Source organism: Gossypium arboreum, chromosome 1, assembly GCF_025698485.1.
Source record: "Gossypium arboreum isolate Shixiya-1 chromosome 1, ASM2569848v2, whole genome shotgun sequence".
Lineage (NCBI taxonomy): Eukaryota > Viridiplantae > Streptophyta > Magnoliopsida > Malvales > Malvaceae > Gossypium > Gossypium arboreum.
In genome coordinates, this window is record NC_069070.1 from 40027847 (window position 1) to 40041894 (window position 14048).

At 32.8% G+C, this 14048-nt stretch overlaps 1 protein-coding gene across 2 annotated transcripts; it reads right to left on the minus strand.

Annotated features, from left to right (window-relative positions):
* Positions 1 to 1519: 1519 nt before the first annotated feature.
* LOC108470748 (probable UDP-3-O-acyl-N-acetylglucosamine deacetylase 1, mitochondrial) lies at positions 1520 to 7992 on the minus strand. Of its 2 annotated transcripts, none has more exons than XM_053028485.1 (8): positions 7723 to 7992; positions 7345 to 7649; positions 6681 to 6887; positions 5731 to 5829; positions 5178 to 5242; positions 4348 to 4492; positions 1899 to 2185; positions 1520 to 1799 (listed from the first exon to the last, which is right to left on the minus strand). In XM_053028485.1, the coding sequence occupies exons 1-7, from the start codon at positions 7730 to 7732 to the stop codon at positions 2120 to 2122; spliced, it is 897 nt and encodes a 298-aa protein (XP_052884445.1). In that variant the 5' UTR covers positions 7733 to 7992; the 3' UTR covers positions 1520 to 1799; positions 1899 to 2119. The 2 variants fall into 2 exon arrangements, with proteins under 2 accessions (XP_052884445.1, XP_052884443.1); XM_053028483.1 differs by having other exon boundaries at positions 7345 to 7653; positions 7723 to 7985.
* Positions 7993 to 14048: the final 6056 nt, after the last annotated feature.

Below are 14048 nucleotides of genomic sequence, written 5' to 3' on the forward strand. Positions count from 1 at the left end.
GATGTGGAAGAACCAAACCTATCCTTGAAGTCTCTAGCATATGTGTCCCAAGTGATCTAGTGAAGGCCCCCATGTCTTTAGAAGAATAAGTGGTGCCAATCCAGAGCCTTTCTATCCATGTGAAGCATAATTATTCTGACTTTAGTTTGTTCTTGTAACCCTTCAGCCTCAAAAAATTGTTCTAGCTTAGACCACAAGCTTCGAAAATCCTCACTGTCAAACTTGAATATGCTCCCAATAGATTCTATGGAACTAATGTTAGAGAAGAGCCCTAGGTGCCCACTATCCTGTATCGGTGAAAGCACCAGTGATTTTTTAGGTACAAACCCTGAAGGTGAGCCACTTAAAACCCCTTTTCCCTTGTCTAAAAAGCGGCTAGAAGCTGTTGCTGATGTCAGTCCCATGTACTATTCAAAAAGACCCTTCATTTTCGAATGCATTTCTTCATGAAATTCCTTCAACTGTGAATCCATTCTAACATCCACTTGTGCCAAGTCTGTTTGTAACTATGACAATTCCTTCTGCATCACTCCCATGTCTTTCTGCAACCTAGTACTTACACTATCGCCAGCCATGATGTTCATTGGAACTCTAATACCTTTGGTACGTAACAGAAATGAAGAGAAGTTCATAGGAGATAAAAAAGGAAAGAAAGAGAGAAGAATAGGAATGAAGGAACGTAAGAAAAGAGAGAATTAGTTAAAAAATTCAGTCGTGTATTTTCATAACTGTCCTTGCCATTTGTCTGGTGGCTAAACAACAAAATAACAGATTCAAGACAACTATACATTCCAGCTGATACGATCCGTTTCATTAAACTGTCCTAAAGGTTGCCAAACGATATGTTTTGCACCATAACCTTCCCCACCCAGCCAAAAAGCACCCTTTTATTTAAATACACTGAAAAGCACAATTACAATTGAAAATGCAATTAATGATAATTAATAGGATTTTAAAAATGGTAGACCGTTGTTCAACTGTCCTTTCATCCCATAACATTAAATTGCAATTTTGATCTTGCTAACATTTAAAATTTCATCTTTTGTATTTTAACCATTTTTCTATCATAACATTAATTACTCTAAATAATTAATACCTTTAATTATTTTTATTAAAATGCTAAAGTGTTAACACACCTTTTCTCACACAAAATTAGTCTTTTTAAGAAAAATCAACCCCAATATTTTAACTAAACTAATTAAGGATATAAACTATTTTAATTGAATAATAATATTATAAAAATAGATCAACCATCAAATTAAAGCATAAATGTAAACATAATAGATTGATTTACGTCTATTACAATTTGGTAAATTGATTTTTCTTTAAAATGCTCAATTAACTTTCTAATTAATAAAAAATAATTTCAGTCATTATAATTGGAAATTTTAATACTCATCTAATAAATTTAATTATATTAAAAATTGAAGCGCAAAACAATCTAATATAAAATAAATTGTTGGCACCACCCCTTTCATGAAATTATTAGTCTCAATTATAGAACTTGAGAAGTTTCGAGTTTCTTAAGAGAAGTTAGAGAAGTTAAATATAATAAGAAAATTAAGTTTTTTACAATTTTTTAATAATAGAATAAAATAACAGTGACTACAAGCAGCTTGAAAATAGAAGAAAAAGAAAGGGGGAAAGACCATTTAGAGCTACAATAAAGACAACAATCAATCTCTGAAAAGGCAAAAGAAAAAAAAACACAAGACTTGATCCAAACCCAACAGATCATCTGGAAGTTTCGTCCAACAGTTTATTCACCTATGCTTTGAAGTTTTGTTCTAACAACTTACCTACAAAGCATGGTCGGTAGCAGCCAATAAAGCTCCCCAAAACAAAGCATCTTTAAATAAATAAATGAGTAAGGAATCATAAATTAGATGCGAACTTACAGTTCAAAGCAAGGACTCGTCAAACTTGTAAGAAACTGCAGCATTTCTGGATTTTATACCTTGACAGTCAGAAAACACACCTCGGTTAACTTACCGTTCAAGTTTTCGTGTCCCTTCAACATCCCTAATTGTCTTCATACTTAAAACGATGTTGCAGACCTCTAGCCAGACATTTCTAGCCTTTGATATGCAAACTAGAAAATTTCTGAGGAGAAAGACCATTAAGTTTCTTGCACAGTGATTCCCGACAATCGGCGTACAAAATCAGCATTAAGTGAATGACCACCCTGTATCACGTTCAAAATTGCCACGTCAATTGAATCTCTCTATAATACAACTATATTATTAGTTCAGACGTAAAGTGCTTTGAGCTGAATGTTTCCAGTAATGACAACAAAATGCCAGCATCAATTCATGACCATATCCACCTCACCACAGTGGCTGTCCAGCTGGTTAGAAGAAGTTTTTTAAGCATCTCAACCTCGGTCTTGCTCTTCAGATGTTGAAGAGGAGAGGTCTCTGTGGCATGAATACTTTGAGACCCCAGCTCTTACTGCCAATATTTCATGGAAAATTTACCACCACCAGGCAGAAGTACAACTACATTTATCTCTAGCATTCTAATCAAAAACCCTGAAATTTTCATAACCCATAAGAACTAGTTTGGCAATACTTTTGAAAATTACTGTAAAAAAATATTTTAAAAAGTTTCTTTAAAAATTTAGTTTAAAATTTAAGTGTTTAGCATTGCTGTCAAAAATACTTTTGAGAAATAAAATGTCCATTTTAGACATGTTATTATCAAGTAACAAATATGTATTTAAATAATATTTAAATTAGTTAATATTATTATATTTTAGAAAGAATATAAAAATTATTATAACTTCTTATTAATATTTTAATATATAAAATATAAATTTTAAATATTTTTAAACAATAAATATTAATTATTTATAAAATTTAATTAAAATATATAAACTATATTTTAAATATTTAAATATAACTATTAAATATTTGTAATTAATATTTTAAAAATATTTTTTATTTTTAATTAATGATTTTAACATATTTATAATTAAGTAACAAGAAAAAAAAAGAGAAAGTACTATGTTATTGGAGAGATGAAAAGTAATTAATCATTAAAAGTACTTTTGGGAGAGGAAAGCTAAAAATTTTAGGTTTTCTTTTTCCGAAATACTTTTTAAAAGCACTTCTGAAAAGCTAAAAATTTTATCCAAAAGCAGTTTATTTTGCAAAGCTTTTCTTCCAGAAGTGCTTTTGAAAAGCAATGCAGAACTGAACAGATGACCACAAAAAATCGGAAGGTCTTAAATCTTGCAGTTCTCGCTCACCATAAACCCAAACTAAGTCTTAAGTGCATAGTTGGTTATTTCTCCATAAACCCAAATTAAATACTTGACATGTACAATAGATAATGGTCAACCTTCATTTAAAGAAATAGAAGCAGGATTGGCAACATGGCAAGGAAGTTTTTTGCCCACCCCGGACCCAACCCAACTTCTATGAGTATATTCTGAACTAAGCCGAAACTGATTTTACTTGAGACTTTCACCCCTGACCCGCCCCGCTCCACCCCCACAATCTTACTTAATCTTGATATTATATTAATCTTACAAGTCTAAACCATAGAACATGTATAGACTTTGGGCACGGCGAAGATCTATCTTTAACCTCATTTTACTTGGAAAAATATTTATCAATTAAAAAGTAATAAACAGAATATAAATAAAAGAGAGTGGAGTGAGCAAAACTCGATTTGATTCGAAAAAAATTTAATTTTTGAGTTAATTGAATCAAACTATTTGAGTCAACTTGAATAAATAATTCAAGTTCCGAGTTCGAGTTTAGTTTAATTTTACAATTCGAATAACTCGAATAATTTGAATAATTCGAATAACGAATTGGTATAAATACTTCTTTAGTCCTTATCAATTTTGAAAATAAACATATCAGTCTCGCTCAACAAAAACTACAAAATAATTCAAAATATTTATAAAATTTCAAAATTTATATTTTTAAAAAATTAAAAATTTTAAAAATATCTAAAGAATATATAAAACAAGTTAAAATTTTAAAAATTTTCTAAAATAATTATTTGGGACCTAAATAAGTTTTTTTTATGATTTTATTTTAAAAAGTTTTCAAATATATATAGTTTCAAATTTGTCTCTAACATGGAAGTAGTTATTTTGTAACAAGATTTTAATTTGACATAATGAATTCTTTTACTTTAACTCGAATAATTTCACTTGATTCGATTCAACTCGACTCAAATTTCATTTCATCGAAAAAATTTCAAATCAAGTTAAGATTATAAAATAGAACTCCTCAACTCGATTAACTAAAATTTTTGTATTCAATTTAACTCGATTCGATCGAACGCTCACCCCTAGAGAGAGAGAGAGAGAGAGAGAGAGAGCGCACTTACCTTGAAAGATATTACTCGTGCCATAGGAATTCCTCGACTACCAGACCGTGCAAAAAGGGAAAGGTCACCTATAAGATCCAAGACCTTATGGCGACAAGGTTCATCAGGGAAACGAAGCGGTGGATTCAGCCATCCTCTAATAGCACTGCAGAAGAAAAAAATTACTAAGTATTCCATTCAACAGAATGAAAATCAACCGATTCCTGGTTTCTAATATTCCACTGTATGCAAGTCTTGTCAAGATTTGTTGATGTACAAATAATTTTACAAGATCTGCTTACGTTCAAACTTCAAATGTAAATTGCATAAAATATCAAAGACACCATAATGTTTATCAAAAAACCATTAATTAGTAAATTTGTGTAGAAGTGAATCAAGTCTCTGCTTCAGCATGGCTCAAGATCGTATGGAAAACAGAAACTAAATTCCATCCATGTTGCTTACTGTACATCCAATTCACTCAACCTAGAACTAACAGCATGCTGCATCCATTCTATTCTTTTATATGGTAATAATGAAATTACCCTGCCACTCACCAAAACTACTTGCTTTTTACAATTACCAAGGTGTAACCATTACAAAATAGAAAGCTCAATAAAAGATTTCCCAAGATGCAACGTTCTTTGTTTCAGTACAAACTCTAGGGGGCTCAGCATGAAAATTACAACCTAACCCACGCTTCTCATCTATTTTTTAGGAAGAAATGAATCTTGTTGTATATGTAGTAAAAATTGTCCTCATATCTGTGGGGTTATGTTTGAATAAATGACACTACATACAAGAACCAGGTGATCAGCCAACTTGACATAAATTTAGCATTCGCATCTCACCTGCACACAATGGCATTGTCTAGGGATCCCCCTTTAATAAGTCCCATACTGCACATATGTTCCACCTGAATGGATTTTACATAGATTTAGCAATAGCAACATAGAAACAATGGCAGCTATTTCCAATATGTTGCGACATGTGAAGGAAAAAAGACACTATAGCCAGCCGAGAAATCAACTGCCTGACATGATTCCATAAAATCATAACCCAATAAAAGTACAGATAATTTTCTTTTTGTTCAGTCAAAGCAGCAGCACAATGTTGATGTGACATCATTATCTGCCAATTTTTTTTTAAAAAAAGGCTCCCTTTGGATACCTTTAGGGGATGAGGAATTTTGAAATTTTGAAATGAAAGCACTTTAAAATGCACAAATTCAAACCTTTTATACTTGCTGAAATAAAAAGTATCTATAGTAGAGAAATATCTTAGAGATAAAATAAGGAAAATATTGAGAAAAAAGCGTATATGTAATACGGGTAAACATTTCTGGTGCATTAGATTTTAGAACAAAACAATAACCAGAAATGATGATATGAGTTCACATTGGACCTCCTCATAGATGCAGAAAGTTCTAGAACATGCTATGTGCTTTTCATAGGAGTCATCCAGAGCAGCTGAAGAAAACCACTGGCATCCAATTGCAGGCACCTGCAACCATAAAAAAGGCCAAAAAGGTATTTGAGCATACACGAAAAATGAATGATATGTAAATTTCTGCATAGACCAAAATCAATCCAACGTAAATTATGCTTAAAGTCGATGCCCAACAAAAGAGAGGCATAGAGAATCAAGGTAAAAGCAATCTGTGCAAAGATAAGTCTGACTTGCTTAACTTGTAAAACTCATTCAATCAAGCAAACCTCATTTATGTTTATCTTGTAAACTTAATGGAATTCTTTTTCAGGAACAAGTCTTTTAGGCTCATTTATTCTAAGCTCCTTCAATAAATGAGCCAAATTTGTGCAAAGATAGGTCTGACTTGCTTGGCAGGTGAAAAAAACTCATAACAGCCTTTGGCTTGTGCAGAGGTATGTGCCAACCACCTCTGGGTCCAGCTGGCTGATGAATATTTCTTTTTCACCATCTAGTTGGTTCTAGTCCAGCATTAGAGCCAGGAGACATGCTTGAAAGCAATATTGTTTCTTTTTCTAACTACAGCAAGCAATTTTGGCATTCAGCTACCTAATCATCTTCATAATAGTATCTAATTCATTTGAATATCTTTATGAAGTAGCCACTTCTTGAACTTGAAGAACTCCCAATGATAGAAATTTTGTATCAATCCAAGCAGCTTATTTCATTAAAAAGGGGCAAGCACAAAAGCATTAATGGTGTATCTTAGATGGTAAACTCGGAAAATAAAGTGAAAAAATGGAAATAAACTGTTTTCCTATTTCCCCTGAAAAAGAGAAGAAAAGGTAAAGCAAGACGAACGAGACAATTACCATTTGAATTCAATGTGATTAACAATCAGCATACCAGAGAACAAAAGAATTTACCTTTGGAAAGTCAATTCCACAAGATATGTGAACCTTTGAAGCAGGGAAGGCAACCATAAAAGAATCATTTCTTGAAACATAAAATGGTTCACTCAAATATGGTGCCAATTTCTCAACATTGTTGCCACACCGATCCAAGGCCTCTTTTCTGCCAACTTGTTCTATTGCCTCTACCCAAGCATTTGCAGACCCATCAAAAATAGGAACCTGTGTTAGTTAAAATTCCAATCATCACCATCAATAAAATTGTATGAAAAAAGAGACTCAGCACAATTATTACAGTGTTTGTACATTATATGTTACATTAAACAGTTCTCTCTACAAATTCATTGAATATGTTTAAATCTCATCGCTCATCCCTCAATCCAGAACGCATATCCTACAATATGGCCTTCAAAGGTTCTTTCCGGCTGTTGGATTGCAGCTTCATGCTTTTAGCTTGCTCCAAAGTTGTCTTGAAGTGAACGAACAATCGAATATATATTTGTTCTATGTAAATGTAAAATCATGCATTTTATTATCCAACAATACCTTACAGGAAAAGTCGCTTTTCTTGCAAAAAGGAAAGAATGTGACAAAAGTAACAACCAAATGAATAACAAAACTTGCAAATTTAAGCAAATTAAATCGATTTTGATATCCAAACAAAAATTATGGCACTAACCTCGACCTCAGTATCCTCAGAATCGAGACTTTGAATCTGAATTCTACAATTGTCGATGCCTTTAGCTTCCAAAGCCGAAAGCAAATGCTCGACGGTCCGAATCTTGTATCCGTCTTTGCAAAGAGTGGTACACAACAGCGATTCTCGAACAAAATCGATGGATGCAGGAATCAAATTTGAGTGAAACTCAAAGTACCTTCCTTCACCGGCGAATCCCGGCCATATCTTTACTTTCGAAACCTTCCCCGAGTGAAGTGTTTTCCCCGACAGTTCGATGCATCCCGCTAGGGTTTGTTGAAGCTTACCTGTCTGGGATCACAGTAGAAGTTAACGGAAATGGAGATTAGGTTAGGATGTTTTGAGAGTGAGGGAATGTACCGTTTTCCATGAGATGAGATTGGAGGACTTGAAAGAGTTAATGGCGGCGGAGAGACGCATGTTCCAGAGCGGAATGATAGGAGGTTAAACTTACAGCTATGGCTAGACTTTCTTTTGGCGGGTTTTAAAGTAATGAAAATATTAAAAAAGCATTTAACTTTTTCCTTAAGAAAAACAAATTCAAAAGCACTGAGTGATAGCTTGGATGACTTCCCATATTGTTGCAAATTCATAAGTACAAGAGTGATCAAGTTCCGTTGGCATTTGAGATTGTTATCTTGTTGAAAAAGTGTTTTATCCTCTATTTAAAAATTGGGAAGAGGTTGTACACAATTTAGGTATTGTATAAAAAATATATATTTATGTGTTACGTTAGAATACATAGCGTGTCACAAATACAATGTGACAATATATTTTATCATATTATGATAAGTTATCATCAAAGTTTAATTACACTAAACTATACTTAGGAGGATTAAATTACATAACAGACAAAAATGCATAAATATCAATTCGATATCCATGTTGCTAGTTAATTCTTGGATTGGGGGTATGAATTGCTCAAATTCCTAATTGGTTTGATTTTACCTTTCGGTCATCATTTTACCCAATCAGATGATTCAATCCGATTTATCTCTCGACAACACTAAACTAAATCGGGACAATCAATTGGTTCACAATAAGTTCTCCTCTTGGTCTCACCTATCTAGATGTTCACCGAAAGGCATCAATTCTAGGTTTTGAAGTCTATTCAATTTAGTCTAATATTTAAGATTTAATCACTGACCCAAAAACTTATCATGCAACATTTCAATCAACCAACCACCATAAGATTTAGTGCATATTCATCATCAACATACAAATATCAACCAAGTTCATGCTTAAATGACTCATCAAAGAAAACATAAAAAAGGCAAAGTTGAGAAGTTCTTAAGGTGATAAGAGCAATAAATGTGATGAAAGCACAACCAAAGATGAGATTTTTACACTTTTGAAAGTTCACAAAGAGAAAATCTATTAAATACTTTAAATAGAAATCAAAATAAAAAAAAAAAAGTTTTGTATCTAATTGTAAGAAAGTTAAAGCTAAAGTAAAAATGAAGAAACTAAGAGCTACTAATTAACTAAGCTAAGAAAGGAAAAATTGAAAACATAAAAATAGTGAAAGGAATAAAAAGAGAGAAATAAACAGATGATAAAATGAGGCTCTTCCATGTTTGGCATCATGTATGCCTTTAATACAACCAAGATTACAACCCTAAAATTGGCAAAGATGCCCTTAGAGTGCATGAGTTGACTTGAGTTGGTGTTGGATACAAAATTGTCCCTATAGTATTTTTCACCCTGTCAGACTTTAGTGTCAAGACATCATCGATAGTAAGCATAATCTTGGCTTGGGGGTTCTCGATGTCGCGACACAACCTAGTTGGTGTCGTAACATCCTTGACAGTGACCTTGGGATCCTTCACTTCAACTATCAACTTGGAGTCATGACCTTGAAGGCTTAGAGTCGAAACACTGGAGCTCAGTGTCGGGACACTAAGTGTGTTGCAATGTAACGCCATCAACCTGATCCAATTAATTGGATCCGAATCTTGGGTATTACCATATGAATACAAACAGAAGCTTAATCTACTTATACAATTTACAGATAATTACAACTTACTTAATTACAAAATTTCAAACTAAAATGCCTAAGTAAATACAATGAGTAAATACAACCTCAACACGTGGTAATTGATGTACAATAATATCTATATTGAAATCCTAATCAGTTATAGATACCCTAAAGTATAGATCTCTAAGTAACATTTCAGTCTTTGGACACATCGCCAAACTTGCTCAGTATGCATAATAATCTGATACGTCATTTCTTTAGTGTAGTACTACCATTGTCTCTCCTAGCGCAAACCCATATCAATTTACCTATCACATGACACACACAGATAAGTTCATGAGAACTTAGTGAAAGTTACAACATTTACCTATGTTTTAAATTTCACATTGCAATTGATGAGCCAAAATGGTGATCTTATTGTTCGTGACCTTTAACTTGTCTTTGACGAATACTCTTCTCAAGTTTCATCTTTCATAGCTATAAATATCATATCTCTTTCAAACGTAACGATTTAAAGTTCTTATTCAGTATACACTTCCAAACAAGTCTTTCTAACCTCTTAAATTCGGCCTAGACATTATAGCCGAATCTCAAAGATTACATTGGTCATGGCAATGGCACAGTAAAACGTTTAGAAGCTTTCTCTTAAAAATCGTTATCACAAAACGTCCTTAAGTCTTATAGTATGTAAAACCAAATTTTAGATGTTATCTTTGAATTTTAGAAAAACTTAAGTATTGATAGTGTTTTTAAGGAATCATCGTAATTCAATTAAAACTATCGCAGGGGACAAATCTTGATATTTAAAATTTATTTGTTATTTTGAAATTGTAGATGTCACAATCATTTTGCAAAATATTTGCTTTGTGAGCAAATATTTTCAAGTTTTGAAAACATAATTTGAATTTTGAAATCATCCTTATTGAGCTTAAACTTGTCATTATTATGAAAGGAAAACCCTCATAATTTATTATCAAAAAGCAAATCATTTAAAGGGTAGTCTTTTTTAAAAAAAAATCATGAACCATGCATAAAAATCCAAATAAAAAATTCAAAGTCCCAAAACCAAAAACCAACATCTAAACCAGAGTCCATATTAAGTAAACACATCCCAAACTATCAAATACCAATAATAGTAGAGTTAAATGAAAAATGACCGAGAGCCACTCTGTAGCTGAGCCCATCTTAACTTCTGTTATCTAAAATATCATAATTTAAAGGGGTGAACTTAAAAAGTCCAGTGTGGGTCTCCAATAATAATATTCATAAAATAAATTCATATCAACCTCATATTAAACAAATCATAACATATAAATTATTTAATCACAAAATCAGATATGGCAGAATGCGTAATGGCGATGTTAATGCAACGCTTTTCGAAAAATAGTGCAGATTTTAGAAAACAGGTCCTACACAACTCCGCTACACACCATTAAAAGTTCCTCAGAACTCATCCATCTAATATCACACCAATAATATGGACTAGTCACCAAATAGTGCAGTTGAGCTTCCAGATATAGAATAGTATGGTCGAACCACCAGATATTGCAGTTTTACTGCTAGATACAGAATATTGTGGACAAACCACCAGAAAATGCAAATTTACTGTCAGATACTTCCTTCGTACATATTTTTCCTACCTCATGCATGTGATATGGCATACGGAACAGATTTTCAGTGGTATGCTTTACACGCGAATCAAAATATTAAAATATGACATGCTTAACATGCAAATCAGAATATCAGAATATAGCATGCTTAACATGCAAATCAGAATATCGATAATCATATTTCCACATCACTTGTGCATACATTTTCATTAGCCATAAATCACATGACATGAGTACTAGGAATCACACATTAAAACATATTACAAAAATCATCCAAATCACCATTATCAGCATAGATCTTAAAGTTTCGGAAATACTTATTTGATTGCCTTTTTTATCGGATTTTACCAATCTTTATGAATACTTTCATATTCACCCAATATCATATTCTCAAGAATATTATAAACAAAAGTATTATACTTATATCATTAGTATTATTTATCATTTAATAAATATTAGTCATTATTATTAAGAGCAAGTCCTCACACCTCCAATTGGTAAATCCCAATTCCACTTTGAAAGGGGAGAGTTCGATTTCTTGAGTCACTACGGTTTCGACCAACACACAAGTTAGTACAGATTTAACAAATAAATAACAACCATTGTTTAAAAGTGATTGCGAATCGATAACACTTACTTAAAAGAACACCAAATCACACTCTTTTACAAGTGGAACGCAAATTCTAAGATTTTCGAGTGGCTCTTCATGAAGGCACAGAATCGAGTAGTTAGTATCATCCTTAAACAAAAAATTAATATGAGATTATGACATAAACGACAGTACTTCATACTTATGATTTAGTGAAGGAAAATGCTCGACAATAAATCCTAAAAAGTCGATTAAAGAGGGGGATTTGATTCTATAAAACACAAAATAATAAGTTTAGAAAATGGGATGAGAGATGATTTTTAATATATAAAAATCGAAATTAAGAGATTACGAAGGTGAGTTTCAAAAAGATGAGGAGAAAAGAAGAAAAAAAAAGAATTTGGTGGCAGCCTACGGCTGTCGTGTATGAATACGATATGTGAAATGGGCAAGCATACACATCCGATCAAGTAATAAAGTGATGAGTAAGTATCATTCCTACGAGGATCGGATTGAGGCACTAAAGTGGTCAAGTTTTTATAATAAAATGTTGTTAATACTATGGTAAAGCTATGGTAAGTATGCAGTGGCAATTAAAAGGAATAATGATGTATACAATATGTGGAATTAATGAATACTTGGAATTAATGAACACTTGGAAATGCTATGGCAAAACGAAAGTAGAAATGTAATGGCAATTATGAAAATTATATGAATAATATGTAACTGATAAATAAACAACTAAGGATGTGGTTGCAAAGATACTACTGTAAAAGATAAGGGTTATGCGATGTTGAGTGGGAAGGTTGAGATTACTAAGAATCTACTTTTCATGTTAGCAATGCCTCAGCAAAATCAAACTTAACCTACTGTTCAGAAGAGTTCTAAAGTGGCCTGCTTCTTTCGAAGGCAGAAACCTCAAGTTACCTTGCCTGTGTTTATAGGCCTTTAATATGGTACCCTGCACTATTTCCTTCAGTATGAACGTTACTCTATGTCTAGAGCCTACTACAAGTATATATCAAGTACTTACTCATATCATTCAACCATGGTCTAACTAATCTAACATTTTCATATTTTAGATTAATTTAAGGGTATGTTGTACAGTCGACTGTGTCTAAGGATTGCTCACATACATTTTAAAGAATAAAAAAATTGAATGAAACAATAAAATAATTCAAATTTATGCTTCAGCCATTAAAGACAGTTAAAGTTTTATCAAAATAATCCCAACCCTATGAGATTTAACTCATAAGTTGGCAAATAACATTCAAAACCAAAATGACATCTAACATCGTTTTCATCATTCAATACACAGAGGAAAAAAGTAAGAAATATGGAAGACTTTGGGAAGATAGCTTTCGCGTGTCCAGTTCACACTCTAACAGCATAGTGTCCTGCGATGATTGAGAGGGACTGCTTTCGTATTCCTTTTTTCGTCTCTATTCAGCCGCTACCCTCTATCTTTGTCTAAGTATCTCTACTATTGTTTTCCTTTTAGGGTTTCCTCCTTTGGCTTTTTACAACTTTTTCCCTAAGGTAAATCAAACAAGCCATGTTTATCTTCTTCTTTTTTTAAATTCTTTTTTCAACAACCCAATATTATATTCTCCTCTTTTTAAATTCTTTTTTCTTCTAGGATAAAAACCAACATCCCAAGATTGTCTTCTCCTCTTTTTAGGCTGATTTTTCTTGTACGAGTACAATTGGGCTGAAACTAGTATGCGTTAAGTGTTGACTCGGTCTTCCTGGAATTGCCACAGCATGCATGTTGGTAAACTGTCCAACCTTTTTCCATAACAAACCTTCATTCCTTTATTTCTTTCTCCGCATCTTGCACCTGTCAAACCACAAAACATAACTCTTCCACATGCAATTAAAAGTAACAAATAATAATATTTAAGCACCGTCCAAGCTTTTTATGCAATGTTCTAAAAATGCTCAAATAATATCCTAAAATGAAACTAAGTTCACTTAAGTACAGAAAATTGACCCAATCTAAAGGCATGACTTATAACTCTTTTCAAGAGTTACCAGCGACAATGATGACGGTGAAGGAGAGGTGGCGGTGCGGTGGGCTTGTATGGTGGTGGAGTGAAAGAGAAAAGAGGTAAAAGGGCTTTAAAGGTGGTGAAAATTGAAAAAAAAAACTAAGAAAAAATGGTGGAGGAGGGTGGTGGTGTAGTTAAAGGAGAGAAGGAGAGCAAAAAGAAAAATTAAAAGTGAAATGGGGAGGGTTTTAAGTTCTATGGTCGGCCAAGTGAATTCAAAGGGGAAAGATGGTAGGTTTGGGGACAATGGGAGTGAAAAGTGGATCATGAGGGAATAAATGAGTAAAAAGGGGGTTTTAGAAGGTATGTTGACTCAACAAAAAAAAGAAAGAAATCCTCCCTACAAAGCAATGAGTGTCGGACAACAATAGGGGGTTTGACCTTCTAGAATTGTCAAAAAAATTAAACTAAAAATACAGGAGTGTGGGGGTTTGAACATAGAACCATTAGGATTTAAT

Excerpts from the sequence above, each read along its gene's own strand:
- LOC108470748 (XM_053028483.1), bottom strand. The coding sequence starts at position 7,782 with ATGCGTCTCTCCGCCGCCATTAACTCTTTCAAGTCCTCCAATCTCATC. Across the intron at positions 4,493-5,177 it reads GACAATGCCATTGTGTGCAG|TGCTATTAGAGGATGGCTGA; the intron begins GTGAGATGCGAA and ends TTTCTTCTGCAG. Across the intron at positions 2,186-4,347 it reads CACGAGTAATATCTTTCAAG|GGTGGTCATTCACTTAATGC; the intron begins GTAAGTGCGCTC and ends AACGTGATACAG.